Below are 20,680 nucleotides of genomic sequence, written 5' to 3' on the forward strand. Positions count from 1 at the left end.
GACTCTACTAAGAGCCAAAGCATAAAGCCCTGACTCCAACCAGCATAGCTCTCTGGGTCATTCAGGCACATAAGCCTCCAAGCCATGAAAAAGTTGTGGTCCTCTAGGAGCTGCTATATTATATCCCTTCTCTTTTGTTTTTATGCTATCTTTGACATCCCTTGTTAGCAGTGTTGCCTCATCATCCCTTCAGAATACTCCCTCATCTTTAGAATGTATCTATCCTGTATCTTCTGGATTGCCCACAGAAGTTCCAGCCATTGCCATTCTGTCATCCCTGCTAGTGTTACCTTCCAATCAACTTTGGCCAGCTCCTCTCTCGTGTCTCCGTAATTCCCTTTACTCCATTTGTAATACTGATATATCTGACTTTATCTTCTCGCTCTCATACTGCAAAGTGAATTCTATCACATTATGATCACTGTCTTCTCAGGGTTCCTTTACCTTAAGCTCTCTAATCTAATCTGGTTCATTACACAACACCCAATCCCGAATTGCCTTTCCCTGGTGGACTCGACCACAAGCTGCTCTAAAAAGCCATCTCATAGGCCAGGGGTCGGCAACCTTTTTGCCTCTGTGGGCCGGATCACGTGTTAATGAGTGGATGGGGGGGGGGGCAGATAAATGCCATTAAAACTTGAAATATGGGAATTATCCATTTAAATACGTCTAGTTATGTTTTGCCTCAAATTAATGAATAACGCATGCTAGAAAATCATTTGTGCTTAACCAAGGATGCCAGTTAGTAGTCAAAGAACTCAGTTTAGTTGCAATTTATTTCAATTAAGGCATCTTTTGAATCTATTAAAAGGACACAAAGAATCTTTAAACATAAAATGTATGAACATGATGCATTGAATGGTGGTAAATTAAGTATAATAAAATTTTTTTTTAATGCAAACAGTTGATAAATCAATGTGAAACTTGATGCTGTTTGTTGCTTGAAAGCTTCTCAATATTGGGTGTCAGTTTTGTTGATGCCAAGAGCAAGACATTATCCAGATGGGCATCAGTCAATCTTGTTCTCAAATGGTTCTTGGTGTGCTTCATTTTTGAAAATAATTGCTCACGCAGATAAGTGCTGCCAAACAATGATGCTATCTTTTTTGCATGGTCCACTAAGTTAGGATATTTCCCATTTGGATGAATATATTTTCTATAGAAGTCAAGCTCTGACACATCTTCAGAATGAAATTTCGATCTCAATATGTCGTCGCACTGCATCTCAATCAATTCCATTTGAAAAATTTCTGATTTTCTGAGTGTCCACTTTTGGGAGACAATACGTTTTGAGACTTCATAGCTGGCATGGGTATTTCCTTCATTTTCACTACTTTTCTTGGCAAAAAATGACGTTTGTTTTCCGAAACTAGCCTTCATTCGCTCAAATTCATCCTTCCTTGCTTGCGCAGTAAACTTGTTAAAATTTCCACTATGGCGGGTCTCGTAATGTCACCTGATATTTGCCACCTTCTTCACAGCAACATTTTCTAGGAAAATGAGACAAACTGGTTTCCCAGCTTGCTCAATGAAGAAGTAATCTAGTGTCCAAGTGTCTTGGAAATTTTGGCACTCAGTGTCTACCTTCCTGCGTTTTTGCATTCATTGCCATTGGAATTTTTTTCTTCGATTTTATTTCAAAATGCGAGTTATTCAACAATTATCATAGCACATGTAAGTATCTGGATATTTAGTGTGGATTTCTTGTTAAAACACAGTGACGCTGTTTCTGTTTACAAATTTGCATGATCCCATCTGAAAACCTGCGCGTGCACAGAGAGTATCTCATACATATTAATAAGGTAGTCTGCCTTCCTGTCATTCGTATATACCAGTGTTTGGTTTGGAACAAAACGGAACCTGGGGCCAGTTAACAAAACGCCATGCATGTCCATCAGTGTGGTCGCGCGAAACACTCAGAACAAGGAAAACTCGCTCGTGGGCTGGTCAAAATACTTCCACGGGCCGGATCTGGCCCGTGGGCCGTAGGTTGCCTACCCCTATCATAGGCATTCTACAAATTGCTTCTCAAGGGATCCTGTACCATCCTGATTTTCCCAATCTACCTGCATATGCATGGCCCTTTTTACATGCCTTTTCTGTCTCCTGTTGTAGCTTGTGTCCCACATCTTGGTTACTGTTTGGAGGCCTGTATACACCTCCCATCAGCATCTTTTTACCTTTGCAGTTTCTTAGCTCTATCTAGAAGGATTCTACGTCTTCTGATCCTATGTCATCTCTTTCAAAGGATTTGATTTCATGTTTTACCAACAGAGCTACTCCACCCCTTCTACCTACCTGTCTGTCCTTTTGATACAATGTCTAGCCTTGAATGTTAAGCTCCCAACTGTGATTGTCTTTCTGCCATGACTCAATGATGCCCACCACGTCATACCTGTGAGTTCCTAACTGCCCTAAAAGATCACTTGCTTTATTCCTACCACTATCACAGTACTTGACTTTACCCTTTCCTGCTGAGCCTTGGAGCCCATCACAGTGCCACGGACCTGGCTGCTGCTGTTGTGCCCTGATAATTCACCCCCCACCCCCTGCCCCCACCCAGCATTATCCAAAGGAGTGTACTTGTCGCTGAGGGGACTGGCCACAGGGGAGCCCTGCACTGACTGCTTACTTCCTTTACTTCTCCTGGTGGTCACACACCTACTATCTGAACCCTGCACTCTGGGTGTGACCACCTCAGTAAGAGTCTCATCTGTGGGGTTTCCAGCCTCCTGGATGGCCCTGAGTGCATCCAGCTCCATCCTTGACCTTGCCAGTCAGGAGCTGAAGTTGGGTGCACTTACAACAGATGTAACCATCAGGGAGACTGTTAGGTACCCTGCAATCCCACATCTCACAGTAGGGGCTTTTCACTTCCTTAATTATCACCCTGCCTACATTTATTATACCTTTAACTCTAACTTCTTAAGCTTAAGCCCTACAATTAACTAAATGACCCCAAAAGACTCAGCACCTTTGGCTGCCATGTGTTCTTGCTGTAGCCTCCCAAGTCAAAGCCTGACCATTCTTAACACTGTTCTAGATCCATTGAAGCAGTTCTCAAAGGAATTGGGTGTTGCTGCCATCCAGAGCCAAACCCCTGAAGGGTTTTGCGCAAGTTTATAAGGGGCGTGTATTTGTAGGTTTGGAGCAAAACTTGGTCTTTCAGCCCTGTCCTTTCATGACAAAGTTGGTGAAAAAGGCTAACGTTGTATCCCTTGGTGCAAAGCTGGGACTTAAATGGAATTAACATTAATCTACCACTAAATACCCTTGGGTATAAAACTAATGTACCTGACTGTTGTTGTTTGACATAACAGTGTGGAGTATGAGTTACTTGATGCAGCAGTTTTGGTTGATATGTTGTTATGTTGTCTATTTATTTGTGGTTGCTAATGTCTAGACTTTTCCTAAATGAAGCCTGCAGTGGTGATTACTTGAGTGTAGGTGGTTGCATTTGTTTAAAGTTTCCTCCTCCATTTGTTCAGCAGTCAAATTCTGCCGAGTTATAAGTGAGAGATATTCTTCACTCTTCATCCAAGCTGGCTCGTGTAGTTGAGGAATTGGAGACTGATGTGTGGTGTTGTGAGGAATCAGACAGCTGCTGTGATTCGCTCCTTCCTCTGGATAAGATGGAATGCTTTATGCTTCTTGGCAAATTGAAACGGGGAGAAACTCAAAATACAGTATGTCTCGAAGTTTGTCCAGTTCCTTTGAGAACAGTTTTACTGGATCTAAGATGAATGGAGGCATGAGGCTGCAGATGCTGGAATCACCTGAAACAACAATAAGCTGCTGGAAAAACTTGAGGGGTCAGGCAGGATCTGAAAGAGGTGGCTGACATTTCATATGAAGACTCTGCATCAGAATCCAGTATCTCCAATCTCTTGTAAGTAGAGAAATGGAGCTCTGTCTTTAGGTGTGTATTGGGGGCATCCCTTTGCATTCATGGAACTGAGCATTACACTAAGTTATAGATACAAGTGTGCCATTTCTAGGCTTATCACCCTTTGCTCTCCCTGCACCAGTGTGTACCTATTTCAATGGAACTCCCAAAAACAGTGATCAAATATGGCACATGTTTGAACTTGGACACTGTAGCAGTACCACCCCATCAGTCGTTGGTCAGTGGGCCTTGTCATTGCTCTGCGACTGGGCACCACGCATACTCTTTTTGGAATCTAATTTAAAAACAGCCTTATCTTTTTCCAGGTACCGTGGCTTCATTCTGATGCTGACCTTCCTGTTTTATGCCAGTTACCACTTGTCTCGCAAGCCCATCAGCATAGTCAAGGTATGTAAATGATAGGGTGAGGGAGGAGGGCTATGAAAGCAATTGGGAGAAACACTTTGCCCATCAACATAAGCTTCAGACATTCAATAAAGCCACAACCAGTAGAGAAACTGAAGCCTGGCCTTCTAGAATTAAGTCATGGTTTCCAGATACAGGGCCATTTAGTGCCAATGGTTGTACAGAGGAATAGTGGTTTAATTACTGGCTGGAGATCTGGAATTTTGATCTGAAGGTGAACAAGCCGTCCATCTGGGAAATATAAAATAATTATTCAACAAGGTGACCCTGGAACTACTGATCTCCTTCAGGAGACCTATCATCCTTGTGCAGTCAGGTCTATATCTCAATCCAGACCTTAAGCAATGTGGTTGACTTTTAACTGTCTTCTGAAGAAACCGAGTAAACTACTCTATTCAGGAGCAATCAGGAATGAGCAATAAATGAAGGTCTAGCTAGTGATGAACACATTGCCTAAACGAGCATAAGAAAGTAGATGTTCTTTTATTCAAAATTGACAACCTTTGGAATTCTTGGAGGACAGTGGTTGCTTAAGGCAGGAATCAGATTTTTGGATTCTAGGAATTGAAGAAGATGAGGGAATTTTCTGGGAAAGTGACTTTGAGGATTAGTGATCTTTTGGAGTGAGAGCAGGCCTACTTACTCACTGCCCGTTACGCCGCTGGCATTTAGGGCAGCAATGAAGGTCCTCCATTCCTGGCGGGGTTCAGGGCTTCCTTCATCATATTAGTAGCTTCCCCCCTGGGTTTTCACTGCTGTCAGTCATGCAAGTCCGGGGTGGAGACTCAGGAACACTGTCACACTCAGATGTAGAAGGATTCTTCGTTGCTGTTTCCGTGACAGTTTTGTTTTACCAGTCAGGGTCGTTAGCCAGATCTGAACCCCCGCCAAACCTGGAGGACAGACTCTTGGTCTGTCCTCTACCCTTTGACGTGTTTGGCATGGGTGACCCTTCCAAGATCCAAAGCATAAGCTCTGACCCCAGCCAACATAGCTCTCCAGGCCACTGGGGCACGTAAGCCTCCAAAACCCGACAAAGTTGTGGTCCTCTTGGAGGAAGAGCAGACCTGAGGGGATGCAGAACCTATTTTTTTTTTTTTTTTTTTTGCAGATTTTTATGTGAATGTGCAGATCCTGATTTTCTCTGACACTGTTTGATCCCATCTTGACTTCCTGTAGTCAAGTGTTTAATTCCCTTTTGCTTTAATTGTTTTCTGAGTTAATTCCTAAATGAGATAATTGCTTAATGAGCAGCTTGCTTGTGTTTCTTGGTTAATGTGTAATGTGTGGCTGTCCTGTAGATCTGGGGATCACCACGGGTGATGTTGCAGTGACTGAAGCCAGCCTTCAGCAGAAGGGCCTGTCACCAACGGTGAACTCCCATCATGAATACCTTATCCAGGGACAAGGCCTATCCACTTGAATGGGTTATTACAGCTGGTCCAAATGGAGCTGAGCACCTGGTTCACTGCTCTCAGGATCTGACCTCTGTACCTGCATCTACCTTCTGGGCTGCAAAGCTATGAATGTGAAGTTGAATGATGATGGCACATTCTTGAGTCCATGACCCACTGCGGAAACCACTTCTGGGGGGTCATTTTTGGAATGAGACAATGGGCTCTCTTAGAGCAACATGATAAAAAGGTGGAGGAGCTCAGTAGGTCAGGCAGCGTCTATGGAGGGAAATAGAGAGTCAGTGTTTTGAGTTGAGGTCTTTTATCAGGCCTGGACTTAGAGGCGTTCTTGAAGTTAGTTTTGAAAAAAGGGAGATCTTCAGGTGCCCTGGCCACAGTTTAACCCACAACTAATAATGACAAAACAATCTATTTCAGTGTTTTCGTGATAAAGGAGGTCTCTGTGTTGTAAGTACAAGATATTAATGAAGTAAAATCCTTGGCTAACACTCATAAGAAAATCCCAAAAGCATCAAATGATGTTGGACACTTTGTCATTGTTGTTTGGCCCATTGATGGCTCTCAGACCATCCCCATCAATTCCGATTCTTCCCATCCCACCTTCCGCCATTTCCCTTTACTCTCTGCTCCACACACTCCTTTCGCATTTTCCTGCTACTGCAGATGGCGCATTAACCAAATTTCAATAGGTACATTTAATGTCAGAGAAATGTATACAATATACATCCTGAAATTCTTTTTCTTCGCAAACATCCACAAAAAGAGGAGTGCCCCAAAGAATAAATGACAGTTAAATGTTAGAACCTCAAAGCTCCGCCCCCCCAGCTCCTCCCTCCCACGCATAAGCAGCAGCAAGGCAACAACCCTCCCCACCAGGAAAAAATAGCATCGGTGTCCCCCACCAAGCACTCAAGCGTGCAGCAAAGCATCAGTAAAGACACAGACTTGCAGTACCCCAAAGACTACTCATTCACCTGGTAATTCAACATACCACAGGCCCCCGTTTCACAGCAAGAGGGGAGACATAACAAACAACTCGCTGATTCACGATGTTAAAAGTCTGTTGCATCACTTTTTCCGAGCTCTGTGCCCAGAGAGTCGGCACCATAAAGGCGCAGCTCTCTGGACACACAATCCCCAGAGCTAACCCGCTGCTCCCGATGTTCCATGTTCTCCTGCGACGCTTCAGTCAGGGGCACCAGCCTGGAATCAACCCATTTCCAGAGCCACGAAAATCCAGAACCCTGAACGTGCACTCGCCTTCCAGGCTGCGACCTTGTGATAACAAAAAGCAGCCAGTTGTGAGGCCCTGAGAGTGGGTCCCATTCCCGCAAAGAACCAAAATCAGAGTGTAACTTCAGTCAGGCTCTTCAAAAGAACCTTGAAAAGGGAAAACAGAGATATCAAAGATAGAAATAGAACTGTTTCCAAAGATGCAAGCAAAGGAGACGCCGTTTGGCGCCATCTTAACTTCACTCCACCTCTCTGAATTATAAAGCCTTCAGGGAAATGGCGGGAAGCCAGATCACTCAAGGGAAAGCTCAACACATAGTCACAGAGAGAACATGCAAATTCCACAAAGAGAGCGCCAGAATCATAGTCATAGAAAAATGCAACACAGAAACCGGCCCTTCAGCCCATCGAACCATTTAAACTGCCTACTCCCATTGACCTGCACCCGACCATAGCCCTCCATACCTCTCCCTTCTACAATATGTACCTATCTAAACTTCTCTTAAATGGTGGAATCGAGCTTGCATGTACCACTTGCACTGGCAGCTCATTCCACACTCTCGACCCTCAGTGCAGAAGTTTCCCCTCATGTTCCCCTTAAACATTTCACCTTTCAGGAGGTCAGGGTTGAACCCAGATCTACTTGCAGTGTCACTGGTGTCACCTCAAGCTTGAAAGCCACTAAGTGTATAAATGGTCAGAGAGTTTTTCAGGTGATTCTGAGGGAGGGATATAGGTCCACGTGTTTTTGGTGAAGAGGAGTCTTTGGTTCCGGTGGGGTGTGTCTTCTCTCGCCCTTGATACATTTATCCTTGTGCATCCATTGAATAGATCTGGAACCCTTGACTCTTGGGGAGGTACAATTTCATTTAGAAGACATTTGGATAGGTACACAAATAGGAAATGTTTAGAAAGATGTGGAGAAAGGACCAGCTCAGATGGGCATCTTGGTTGGCATGGACAAGATGGGTTGAAGGACCAGTTTCTGTGGTATGCCACTTTGACTCCATGATCTGGATGTTATATCATCTCCTGCAGCCTTCCCATGTTTCAGTAACTCTATGCTGCCTGTCAGTTCCTCTATGGTAATGAATGGGGTTGGTCCATGAATAATCCATAAAGGCTTCCTTAATAAATGAGTAATAGCACATGTGGAGATTCATCAGTAAAGGAACAATGTGAGCGTGAGTCAGAGTCTCAAGGAAAAGTAGTAAACTGCGTGTGGGACAGGTTCTGTAAGATATCTTCAACCAAGCTGGTGCTGAATACTGTTGAATTATTCAGGTTGTCAGTAAACACTGAACACCGTGCTGTCCGAGACTTTGTCTACTGAAAGAGATGTCAAATGGAGACCCTGGGTGTTTTCTCTCTCTCAACACATAATCATTCCCCACTTCCTGACCAACATTTAAGTTTCCTTTTTCTAGTTAAATATTCTGCTTATTGTCTCTTTTCTTGGTCTGTTTACCACTGTTACACTACCATCAAGAGCACCTACCATGGTATTCCACTCCCTCACTTCGGGAAGTCTGATCACCTAGCTGTACTTCTATTCCCTGCGTATAGGCAGAGACTGAAGACCGCAGCACCAGTAGTGAGGACCAAGAAGGTAGGGACAAGGGAAGCACAGGAGCACTTATAACACTGCTTTGAATCAGTGGACTGGACTGTATTCAGGGACTCATCCTCAAGTCTGAATGAGTACACCACAGTTGTCACTGACTTCATGAAAAAGCTGTGTGGATGAGTGTGTGCCCATGAGAGCATACCGTACGTGCCCGAATCAAAAGCCAGGGATGAACCAGGAGCTTCATAGGGTGCTGAGGGCTCGATCTGTGGCATTTAAGTCTGGTGACCCAGGACTGTACAAGAAGACCAGGAATGATTTACAGAGGGCTATCGCAAGAGCAAAGGAACAATACAGAACGAGGTTGGAAATAGAATCAGATGCACATCAACTCTGGCAGGGTTTGCAGGCCGGTACTTCCTACAAAGTGAAACCGAACATCATAAATGGCAGTGATGTTTCACTCCCAGATGAGCTGGCACCAGACTGTCCTTCAAGAGGGTGAACCCTCACAACGTGACAGGCCCGATGGAGTACCTGGTAAGGCTCTGAAAACTTGTGCCAACCATCTGGTGGGGGTGCTCAAAGGCATTTTCAATCTCTCTTTGCCACAGTCAGAAATTCCCGCCTGCTTCAAAAGGGCAGCAATCCTACCAGTGCCCAAGAAGAGCAGGGTGAGCTGCCTTAATGACTATCGTCCAGTAGCACTCACATCTATGGTGATGAAGTGCTTTGAGAGATTGTTATGGCTAGAATTAACTCCTGCCTCAGCAAGGACCTGGACTCACTGCAATTTGCCCATCGCCACAATAGGATACAGCAGGTGTGACCTCATTGGCTCTTCACGTGGCTTTGGGTCATCTGGACAATACAAATGCCTGTGTCAGGATGCTGTTGATTGACTATAGCTCAGTGTTTAACACCATCATTCCTACAGTTCTGATCAAAAAGCTCCAAAACCTGGGCCTCTCTACCTCTCTCTGCAACTAGATTCTCGACTTTCTCACCGGGAGACCACAATCTGTGTGGATCGGAAATACCATCTCCACCTCACTGACGATCAATGCTGGCGCACCTCGGGGATGCGTGCTTCGCCCACTGCTCTACTCTGTCTACACCCATGTCTGTGTGGCTAGGCACAGCTTAAATGCCATCTATAAATTTGCTGACGACACAACTGTTACAATCATAGAGAAGTACAGCACAGAAACAGGGCCTTCGGCCCATCTAGTCCATGTCGAAACCATTTAAACTGCCTACTCCCATCAACCTGCATGGGACCGTAGCTCTCCATAGTCCTACTATCCATGTACCTATCCAAACTTCCTTTAAACATTGAAATCGAGTTTTCATGCACCACTTGTGCTGGCAGCTCATTCCACCCTTTCACGACCCTCTGAGTGAAGAAAGAGAGGGAGGAGAAGAGAAGCAGCGCGCCGCACGTGCGCAGCCCTCCGTTGAAAAATGATATCTGTTAAATAGGGGCCGTGAACGATTCTAATTTGATGAAGATGGATGTGAAAGTGCAGAGGAACATCTGGAGAAATTTCTGAAACGCTCGTTCGCTGCTGTCGTTACTGTGTGGTCGGGAATCTTTCGGAGGGTAGGCCTCAAAATCTCCGGCTTTGCCTGCTGTTGGCGACCGAGAAGGAGGTCGAATCGCTCGGACAGAGATGGCGCTCAGTACTCGGTGTCGGAGAGCTGATCAGAGCTCGAAGTTTTCGGATGACTCAGAGTCGGACCATGGTCGTGTATGGCAGGGAGAGTTTTTCTTCCTTCTCCTGTCTGTGTGAGATGTGGGACATTTGAGAGACTTTGAACTTTTTACTGTGCCATGGCCTGTTCTTCAAGTTATGGTATTGTTGCACTGTTTGTAACTATATGTTATAATTATGTGGTTTTGTTAGTTTTTTTTTCCAGTCTTGGTCTGTCCTGTGTTTTGTGATATCATACCGGAGGAAATATTGTATCATTTCTTAATGCATACATTACTAAATGACAATAAAAGAGGACTGCTTGTCTTCATAATCTAAAAAAATTTCCCTCACATTCTCAAAATTTCTTGTCTGTCATCCTTAAGCCATGACCTCTAATTGTAGTCCCACCCAACTTTATAGGGGAAAAAGCCTGCTTGCATTTACTGTATCTATAGCCCTCATAATTTTGTATACCTGTATCAAATCTCCCCTCAATCTTTGACGTTCTAAAGAATACCTTCCTAACCTATTCAATCTTTCCTTATAACTCAAGTCCTCCAGTCCTGGCAACATCCTTGTAAATTTTCTCTGCACTCTTTCAACCTTATCTATGTCTTTCCTGTAGGCAAGTGACCAAAATGGCACACAATATTTCAAATTTGGCCTCACCAACATCTTGAACAATTTCATCATAGGACCCCATCTTCTATATGCAGTGCATTGATTTCTGAAGGCCAATGTGCCAAAAGCTTTCTTTACGATCCTATCCACCTGTGATGCCACTTTCAACAAATTCTGTACCTGTATTCCCAGATCCCTTTATTCTACCACACTCTTCAGTGCCTTTCCATGCACTCTGTATGACCTGTGTTGGTCCTCCTGAGTGCAAAACCTCACTCTTGTCTGCATTAAATTCCATTTGCCTTTTTTCAAGCTGAAGCAGAATCATCTGCAAGCCATGATAGCCTTCCTCACTGTCCACTACACCCCCAAATTTGCTGATCCAGTTAACCACATTATCATCCAGATCATTGATATAGATGACAAATAACAAAGGACCCAGCACCATTCCCTGTAGCACACCATGAGTCACGGGCCTCCACTCAGAGAGGCAACCCTCTACTACCATTCTCGGGATTGGACATTGGCTTTGTGGAAGAAGCCAATTTACTACCTCGTCTTGAATGCCGAGCAACTGAACCTCCTTGAGCAGCCTCCCATGTGGGACCTTGTCACATACCTTGCTAAAGTCCTTGTAGGCAACACCCACTGCCTTGCCTTCATCCACTTTCCTGGCAGAATTTCAGATGATGGCAAGAGGGCATGCAGGAGCGTGATATGTCAGCTAGTTGAGTGGTGTTGCAGCAATGTCAGTAAGACCAAAGAGCTGATTGTGGACTTCAAAAGGTGTAAGACGAGGGAACATATGCCAGTCCTCATAGGGGAATCAGAAGTGGAAAGAGTGAGCAACTTCAAGCTCCTGTGTGTCAACATCTCAGAAGATCTATCAAAAGTCCAACATATCGATGCAGCTACAAAGAAAGCATGACAGCAGCTATATTTCATTAGGAGTTTGAGGAGATTTGGTATGTCATCAAAGACACTCGTAAATTTCTACAGATGTATGATGGAGAGAATCTAGCTGGCTGCGTCACCATCTGGGATGGCCGGTGGCTACTGCACAGGATCGAAAGAAGCTGCCGAAAGTTGTGAACTCAGTCAGCTCCATCATGGGCACTGGCCTCTGGAGCATCCAGGACAACTTCACGGAGTGATTCCTCAAAAAGGTGACATAATTATTTAGGAATCCCCTCCTCGCCCCCATACTCGAGACATGCCCTCTTTTCATTCCTTCTATTAGGAAGGAGGTACAGGAGCCTGAAGGCACATACTCAGATTCAGGAATAGCTTCTTCCCCTCTGCCATCCAATTTCTGAATGGACATTGAACCCAATAACACTACCTCACTTTTTTTTTCTTCCTGTCCACTACTTATTTAATTTAACTATTTTTATATACACTTACTGTAATTTTTTTTCTATTATTTTTCTGCCAACACATTTCAGGACAAATACCGGTGATATTAAATCTAATTCTCAACTATAATCTGAAGATTGACTCCTTTACTGCCAACTCCTTCCTCTTGTCGCTCATCCTTACTAGTGCTCTTACTGCCACCTGCTGTTGCAACATAGTACTGCAGCTAAGCATCTGGTCATCTATATACTACTAAAACTCTCATGCTCTGTCTGTCTGTGACCTCCAATTAGCACAAACGGTGCATTACAGCGGCACTTTTTTCAGCTCAATCGAATTAAAATGTGCTAACTTACAGAATGCAGGCAAAGTTCAGGGCTATATATTCGTATTATTCGCAAAAGTCAACAGGCTCCCTTCCACCCGAGAGCCAATCCACCATCATGGAAATCAGGACGCGACAGCCCAAGGCATGCGCACGGCCAGCCTCAGCAGCAACACCTACCGGAACAAAAGGGCAGGGCAGCTCTATTTTGAGGGGTCACATTCTGCTAATCACTATCAGCACGTGCAGGATTGGGACAGATCTAACTGCCACCCATCAATAAGAGATAATTAAATCTTATTGTAATGGTGTACTTCGAGACACCCATAAAACCCTTTGCTGCAGTCAAAAGACAGCGGTGACTATATCACGTCCATTTAGGAGGGCACCAACCACATCATCAAGGATAATCAGCATCCTTTGGTGTTACTGCTTCGTATCTTCTATCCAGCATTAGGGTAAAAAAAAATGGTCAGCTTAATTATGCCACATAGAAAGGAAAGGGGGACATTATGGTCAAGAGATGATGCCAAACGTTGTCGGGAAGTGGTAAGGAGAGGGAGAGAACAAGAATCGGATGAGGCCAGGGCCGCACGACTCCAGGACAAAAAAAATGAGAGAAGAAGAGACAGAGGAGGAGACGCATGCATGTCTTCAGGATCAGAGACAAACAACAAACAGCAGAAGAGCTGAAGAGACGGGAGATGAAAGGGCTGCACATCTCCAAAATGACAAAAACAGGCACAGAAGGAGGAGAGAGGAAGAGACAAAGGAGCTGAGAAATGCATGTCTCCAGGATCAGAGACAAACAACAAACAGCAGAAGAGATGAAGAGACGGGGGATGAAAGGACTGCACGTCTCCAGAATGACAACGAGAGGCACAAGGGTGGCAGATAAACCAGAAATGATGCCATCAAAAGTGTCCTTCATTAAATGAGGAGGAGCTATATTTGCTTTGTTATGCGTCGTTCTTCTGTAATAAACTGAGGTTTTCTACTTCAGTTTCCAAAGGAAAGCGATGCCAATGGCATTCAGGAAAATTTAATGTTCATTCTGGTCACATCAGACTGTCAAAGGGTGCCCCAACGGGTCACCCCGTTGTCTAGTATTAAATGAATTTTAATATCTAGTACTGAACAGTAACCCACAGCAGGAGTGATTATAAAATTCTACACATATCTCTTTCCATGTGTTAGCCCACCTTGTGTTTCAAACAGAAATAAGCTGCTCTTTTGTTAATACAACGATGATGGGGGAAATCTCATTGAAACCAATCGAGTATTGAAAGGTGTAGATAGCGTGGACATGGAGATGATGTTTCATATAGTAGGGGAGCGTAGGACTAGAGGGCACCAGCTCAGAATACAAGGTTGTCCCATTAGACCAGCGATGAGGAGGAATTTCTTTAGCCAAAGGGTGGTGAATTTGTGGAATTCATTGCCATGGATAGCTGTGGAGGCCATGTCTTTGCGTACATTTAAAGTGGAGGTTGATGGGTTCTTGATTAGTGAGGGTGTCGATGGTTATGGGGAGAAGGCAGGAGACTGGTGTTGAGAGGGTTAATCAGCCATGATGTAATGGCAGAGTAGACTCGATGGGCTGAATGGCCCAATTTGCTCCTATGACTTCTGATCTAACAGGCTCTTATGCAGTCTTTGCAGCAGAGGTATTTACCAGGTCAGATGTCTTTTTGCATAAGACTGATAGAGGAGGAGAATTAGGCCATTCAGCTCATTGAATTTGTTCTTTCATTCTTTCATGGACATTTTTTTCCCAATCCAATTCTCCTGCGTTATCCCCATAACCTCTAACCTCCTTAACAATCAAGAACATGTTAATCTCTACCTTATAGATTCCATTCCCCCCCCCCCCCCCCGATTTGGGCTTCAATTGGATAATTTTGACTGAGTAGTGATGTAGAAGTGTCTAGACCGGCAATGAAGTGCGGAGTGGCGCAAAGTTGGTCTTATCCTCGTTATAGGACATGTACTGGACGTTATCAGAAGGAAGCCATTATCCTTTATCTTTCTTTTGCAAATCCTTTTTAAGCTGCAGTAACCTGTAAATGCTCCTCAACGAATGGACAATTCAAAAGCAGGTAATGCTGGAAGAATTCGGCTAGTGGAGCAGTTCTGAGGAAAGTTTCAACAATCAATTGGCTGGAGGATCTCAGCAGGCTGAGCAGCATCTGTGAAGGCTGGAGGAACTGTTGATGTCTCAGGTTGAAACCCTACATCAGGATGATGCTGCTCAATCTGTTGAGTTCCTCCAGCAGATCCTGTTGCTCCAGATTCCTACATCTGCAGGCTCTTGTGTCTCTCTGAGGAAGGGTTGCTTTCCACAGATGCTGCTTGACTGACTTGAGTTCTTCCAGCATTTTGTGTTTTTGTTTCAGGTTCCAGCATTTGGTGTTGTGTCTTTTGTTTTCAGTTCATGGAGAACTCTACCTGTCACTGATTTGGACATACTGAGCTTGGGTGGGGAAGCAGTGCATGGGCAACCCCCTCTGATTTATATTCTTAACACTAACAAAAATATTGAATTATTTTCCAGAGTGAACTCCACAAAAATTGTTCCTCAATTGACGGCCATGGAAACAAAAGTCACCTCGACAACGATACATGGTGTGACTGGGCTCCATTTGGTGAGAGTCTCTCTTCATAAGTACTATATGTCAGCAGGAACCATTTTATGTCGTCGCAGGATCTGAACTTCTGAGCCTTGTTAATTCAGTGCGCAACCACTGCACTCTGCTTCTTGGCTGGATTTGTGCATTTGTCTATCACTTTAGTGATGTGCAAGTTGTTACTAGTAAACCATCAGGGTCTTTTCCACCTTCTCGATTACATAGTCATATTTGTCTTGGACTCCTGGGAACATAGTTGTCTCACCTTAATCTGTAGTGAAAAAGTGAATCTAGTTCAGAGTTTGGGGGCGCAACGTGACTTGAACCTTCGATTGGGAGTGTTAATGCTGCAATTGGTGAGGGAAAATCCCCTCCACTAAGGCCATGGCTGTGTTTGTGATGGTAGTGCAGCACATGGAGTTCTTGCTTGACTGAGTCACCTCTGGGAACTATGCCAGGAAAGTGTTGCAACATTTACTGTGAATGTTTTGTAACCTGTATTCTGCATCGCACATTTTTCAGAAAAAGGCCTGTTTGGAATCAATATATTGTGCTGACTTGCTCCCAGCTCTCAGAAGGGCTGCCAGAGCTGTGTGTATGGATGGGCTTTGGGTCATGGTACTTGGCTTTCATCTAAACACAACCTGATGTATGTGCACTATATTGTGTAGAAGTGGGAAATACAGCTAATTGTAATTATTGGTGTGATTATTATTGTTCCAATGAGGGGGTTGTCTTGTCCATCCAGTCCCAGCAAAGCAAACACACCTGGACCAGCCCTCCTCATTTTCCTCCAGTGTGGCAACCCATTCTCTCCCTCGCACATCAACTCTACCTTTGATTCTTTTCGTCACTTATCTTCACTAAGGGATAATTTACAGCACCTCATTGAAACGTGGGAGGAAACCAAGCACCCCGAGGTGCGGTGGGGGAACACATCCATTCACGGAGAATGTGTTGGTTCTGCACAATCAACGGCAGAGGTGGGGATTGAACCCAGGTCTCTGGAACATCACTGACTGCTGTGCCACTGTGCCCCACCCCTCCCCTGCAGAACGTATTGTTTCTTCCACTGCATCATGGACAATTGTAGACCTCATGGTCCTATGTGACTGATCCTCAGGAGGTAAGTGAGGATCAACCTAGAAACGTAACATGGTTAATATTAAGTGATTAATAAGCAGTACAATCATTCACATAGAATATTTCCACTCTTTATCAAACCCCAAAGAGGAAAATTTCTTCCTTGCTGCTACCTCTCCATATAAAATGGATGTTCAGAATGCAGCCATCTTTGACACACGCTTTGCCTGACTCCTGCCACTGACCGATTAATGAAATGAACAAGAGTAACAATATCTCTTGAAAATTATACTAGATCAGCAGCTACTTGTGGGTTAGTGTGCACGATACCAATCCAGTTGATGTCAGTAAAGTTCAACGACATCTCTCGACCAGTTTATCAGGACCCAGCCAAAATGTCGACTTGATTAAATAGAATCAAGGACATGTATGTCGGGGTGGTGCCTCTCAGTATGCACCTCTTGGAGTGGTGCCTCTCAGTATGCATCTCTTCCTGAACTTTTGTACTGAATACAAAATGGGAGAAAGCGAAATGTCAGAAAGTTACATTTTTTGCTGTAATCTCATACTTAGGAGAACATGTGGGTGTCAAGAAGGATCATCCAGTAAATGGGAGCTCCACCAACCCTCTTGGCATTGATGCGGAAGTTGGCTAGCAGACTGAAAGGGAGCAGCTGACTTGACACCCCACCCCAGCTGTAATCTATTAAGGAAACAATCTGCAATGAGTAAAGTGACCTTTCGAGTGGAAGGTTTTAGACCTGAAATGTTAATTGTTCCTTTTTCGACAGATGCTGCTTTGCCTGCTAAGTGTTCCCAGCATTTAGGTTTTCCTTTTTGTATTTTGTTCAAGCTGTCATACTCCTATGGTTTCTCAGAAGAATACTGCTTATGCACTGATACAGCTTGGGTGGCGAGGTGGAGATACGTCTCTACCAATGGAGGTGTCAGCTGCTCCTTCCCTCCGCTAGCCTGCAGGTCACCCTTGGGCAAGGTGTAGCACCTGCTTAGTCTTCCCCACCACCACCACCCAAAATCAGGGTCATGTGAAGCCATGGGAGCAGGTGGTGCGTATCACAAGTCCTGGTTATGCGACTACTAATGCCAGGCAGACGATCTCTGAGGAGTATTGATAATGGCTGCCATCACCCATCTTGTAAAGACATTGTCCAGAAGAAGGCAATGGGCAAACCACTTCTGTAGAAACAATTGCCAAGAGCAATCACAGTCAAAGAAAGATCATGATCACCCATGTCATATGACACGGCACATAATGATGATGTAAACAGCTCTATATCAAACTGCTCTTGGGCTTTCTGTCTAAACACTCGTACAAACCCACGTTCCTTTTTGGAAAGGATGCTCAGTCTGGCTGCCAACCTTGTCCCAAAACCTAGGTGTGACCCTCAGTCCTCTGTGAATGCTCCTGCAGTGAAGGCTTGGTATCAACCAGCCACTGGTTGGGGGCTGGCATTGGGCACAGTGAGTGTAACTATCGCTGGGAATTAGCAGCAACTTGTCAGGCATTGACAAACCACGTGGACCCTCTGGTCTCGCTCTTTGACCTGTGCCTGGTCAGCCCAACTGTGTTGTCAGTAACAAGTCTCTCTCCACATACGCTTCTCCATAAAGTAGCCAACATCATTAAAGAACCGTCCCATCCCAGACATTCTCACTTTTCCCCCCTACCTCTGGTCAGGCCGAAGATTCAAAAGCCTGAAATCCCGAGGACTGCTTCTATCCCACTTCTATAAGATTATTGAACAGACCTCTTGTATGGGCTCTTGATCTCACAATCTAGCTCATGATAGCCTTGCACTTAATTCTCTGCCTGTACTGCACCTTATCTGTCAATGTAGCACTCTATTATTGCTTTTTCCTTGCCTTACCCTGATGTACTGATGTGGTGAAATGATCTTTAAGGATGGCATGGTGAAATGATCTTTAAGGATGGCATGCAAAACCAAGGTTTTACATAGATGCAGAATACGTGTCATGATACTAAAGCAGTTTGCCAGTTTATAATGTTAAAATGATGACTCTTTCGTGCTGATTCCATGAGGCTCTCATTCCTGAGAACACCTCTTGAACATTGAGGTGTCAGTGTGCATCGTACTGGATGCTAATTCTTCTCCTGAGCTGTTGCAGCGAAACCCAACCTTCCCTTCACAATCTGATGCAAGTATTAGCCCTTTGGACAGGCATCAGGAATTTACCTTTATCCTAGGCAAGGTGCTGGGGATCTTGCTGCTTGCTAAACATCACTCCATTTGGGATCAGCCAACTCATTTATTAACCTGATATTAAACTAGGGCCTTCCTTGCCTAGTTTTGTACAAGGGTCCTGTAGATTACTTCCTACTCCTAATTTTTCAGTAAGAATTGCGCCAACACTTGTGCTTTCACGGTGTGGAAAATTCAACACTGCGTGAGTAAGTGCCAGAGTATTCAAGTGGAGTCGCTGCCCAGTAACATTTGCCAGCTATTGGCAGCTAGGATTACTTTACTCATAAAATACAGCTGGACTTTATTACTCATAATAGTTGCCCTGATGACGAAGGCAACCTGCTTTCACACGCTAATCACACAGGAGATTAGTGTGCAAACTTAAAGCACACGGTATTGGGGGTAAGGTATTGATGTGGATGGAGAATTGGTTGGCAGACAGGAAGCAAAGAGTGGGAATAAACGGGACCTTTTCAGAATGGCAGGCAGTGACTAGTGGGGTACCGCAAGGCTCAGTGCTGGGACCCCAGTTGTTTACAATATATATTAATGACTTGGATGAGGGAATTAAATGCAGCATCTCCAAGTTTGCGGATGACACGAAGCTGGGTGGCAGTGTTAGCTGTGAGGAGGATGCAGGGTGACTTGGATAGGTTAGGTGAGTGGGCAAATTCATGGCAGATGTAATTTAATGTGGATAAATGTGAGGTTATCCACTTTGGTGGCAAAAACAGGAAAACAGATTATTATGTGAATGGTGGCCGATTAGGAAAAGGGGAGGTGCAACGAGACCTGGGTGTCATTATACACCAGTCATTGAAAGTGGGCATGCAGGTACAGCAGGCGTTGAAAAAGGCGAATGGTATGCTGGCATTTATAGCGAGAGGATTCGAGTGCAGGAGCAGGGAGGTACTACTGCAGTTGTACAAGGCCTTGGTGAGACCACACCTGGAGTATTGTGTGCAGTTTTGGTCCCCTAATCTGAGGAAAGACATCCTTGCCATAGAGGGAGTACAAAGAAGGTTCCCCAGATTGATTCCTGGGATGGCAGGACTTTCATATGATGAAAGACTGGATGAACTGGGCTTGTACTCGTTGGAATTTAGAAGATTGAGGGGGGATCTGATTGAGACGTATAAAATCCTAAAGGGATTGGACAGGCTAGATGCAGGAAGATTGTTCCCGATGTTAGGGAAGTCCAGAACGAGGGGTCACAGTTTGAGGATAAAGGGGAAGCCTTTTAGGACCGAGATGAGGAAAAACTTCTTCACACAGAGAGTGGTGAATCTGTGGAATTCTCTGCCACAGGAAACAGGTGAGGCCAGTTCATTGGCTATATTTAAGAGGGAGTTAGATATGGCCCTTGTGGCTAAAGGGATTGGGGGTATGGAGGGAAGGCAGGTACAGGGTTCTGAGTTGGATGATCAGCCATGATCATACTGAATGGCCGTGCAGGCTCGAAGGGCCGAATGGCCTACTCCACCTATTTTCCATGTTTCGATCTCTTTCTCCCCCCCCCCCCCACCAATCTATATGCTATCTTCAACCTTCTTGGTGATTAAGGTGCTGTGTTTGGAAGGCAGTAACTTGGAGCTTCATTATACCCATGGATGTTCATTTACTTTACATATCTATAACTATCTGCATGTTGTTTTTCAGATAAACCCAATTACAAGATGCTGTTTGGTGCATTGGATAACTCCTTCTTAATATCTTATGCCATTGGAATGTTTTTCAGGTGAGTGCCAGTGTGTAATTATATAGTTTGGAGTGTAGCTCATCATAATGGATGCCCCCCCCCCCCCCCGTAAGGGAGGACAGTGTAAAGCTTGCTCTGACTATTCTTCAGTCACGAAACTTATCCAGTATTAAGCAACTCTGTAACGAACGAGATGAGTAGTTTATCATCCTCTTTTCCAGCTATCTTCCGACTAAGATCACTGAATGTTGAAGCATTTTTGCTTTTCAGCACAATTGCCTCGGCTTCTTTTCTGGCACTGTGCTCGTTCTTTGCCCTACGATATCGGCAAAAACTATATTCTCTCCAAAAAATTTTTGAGAAGTATAAATCATCCAAACCTAGTTTTTAAATTAATATGGAAGTCCAGGAGGAAAGATTTTAAACAATAAATGTGGAAGTTGTGTTGGCAAAAGTGACGGAATCTGGGCAATTATGTTGGTTTATAACAGTATGGTCATCACTGTTTATGTGACCCTGG

At 44.4% G+C, this 20,680-nt stretch overlaps 1 protein-coding gene across 1 annotated transcript in view; it reads left to right on the forward strand.

The window, feature by feature from the left end:
• Window positions 1–20,680, forward strand: part of slc37a2 (solute carrier family 37 member 2) — an 80,390-nt gene that overhangs the window by 25,562 nt on the left and 34,148 nt on the right. Inside the window, exons 2-4 of the mRNA XM_063038693.1 lie at window positions 4,213–4,294; window positions 15,081–15,171; window positions 20,121–20,199. Of these exons, the coding sequence (XP_062894763.1) occupies window positions 4,213–4,294; window positions 15,081–15,171; window positions 20,121–20,199 (252 nt within the window). The remainder of the gene's footprint in view (window positions 1–4,212; window positions 4,295–15,080; window positions 15,172–20,120; window positions 20,200–20,680) is intronic.

This window comes from Mobula hypostoma, chromosome X2, assembly GCF_963921235.1.
Source record: "Mobula hypostoma chromosome X2, sMobHyp1.1, whole genome shotgun sequence".
In the NCBI taxonomy this organism is placed as follows: Eukaryota; Metazoa; Chordata; class Chondrichthyes; order Myliobatiformes; family Myliobatidae; genus Mobula; species Mobula hypostoma.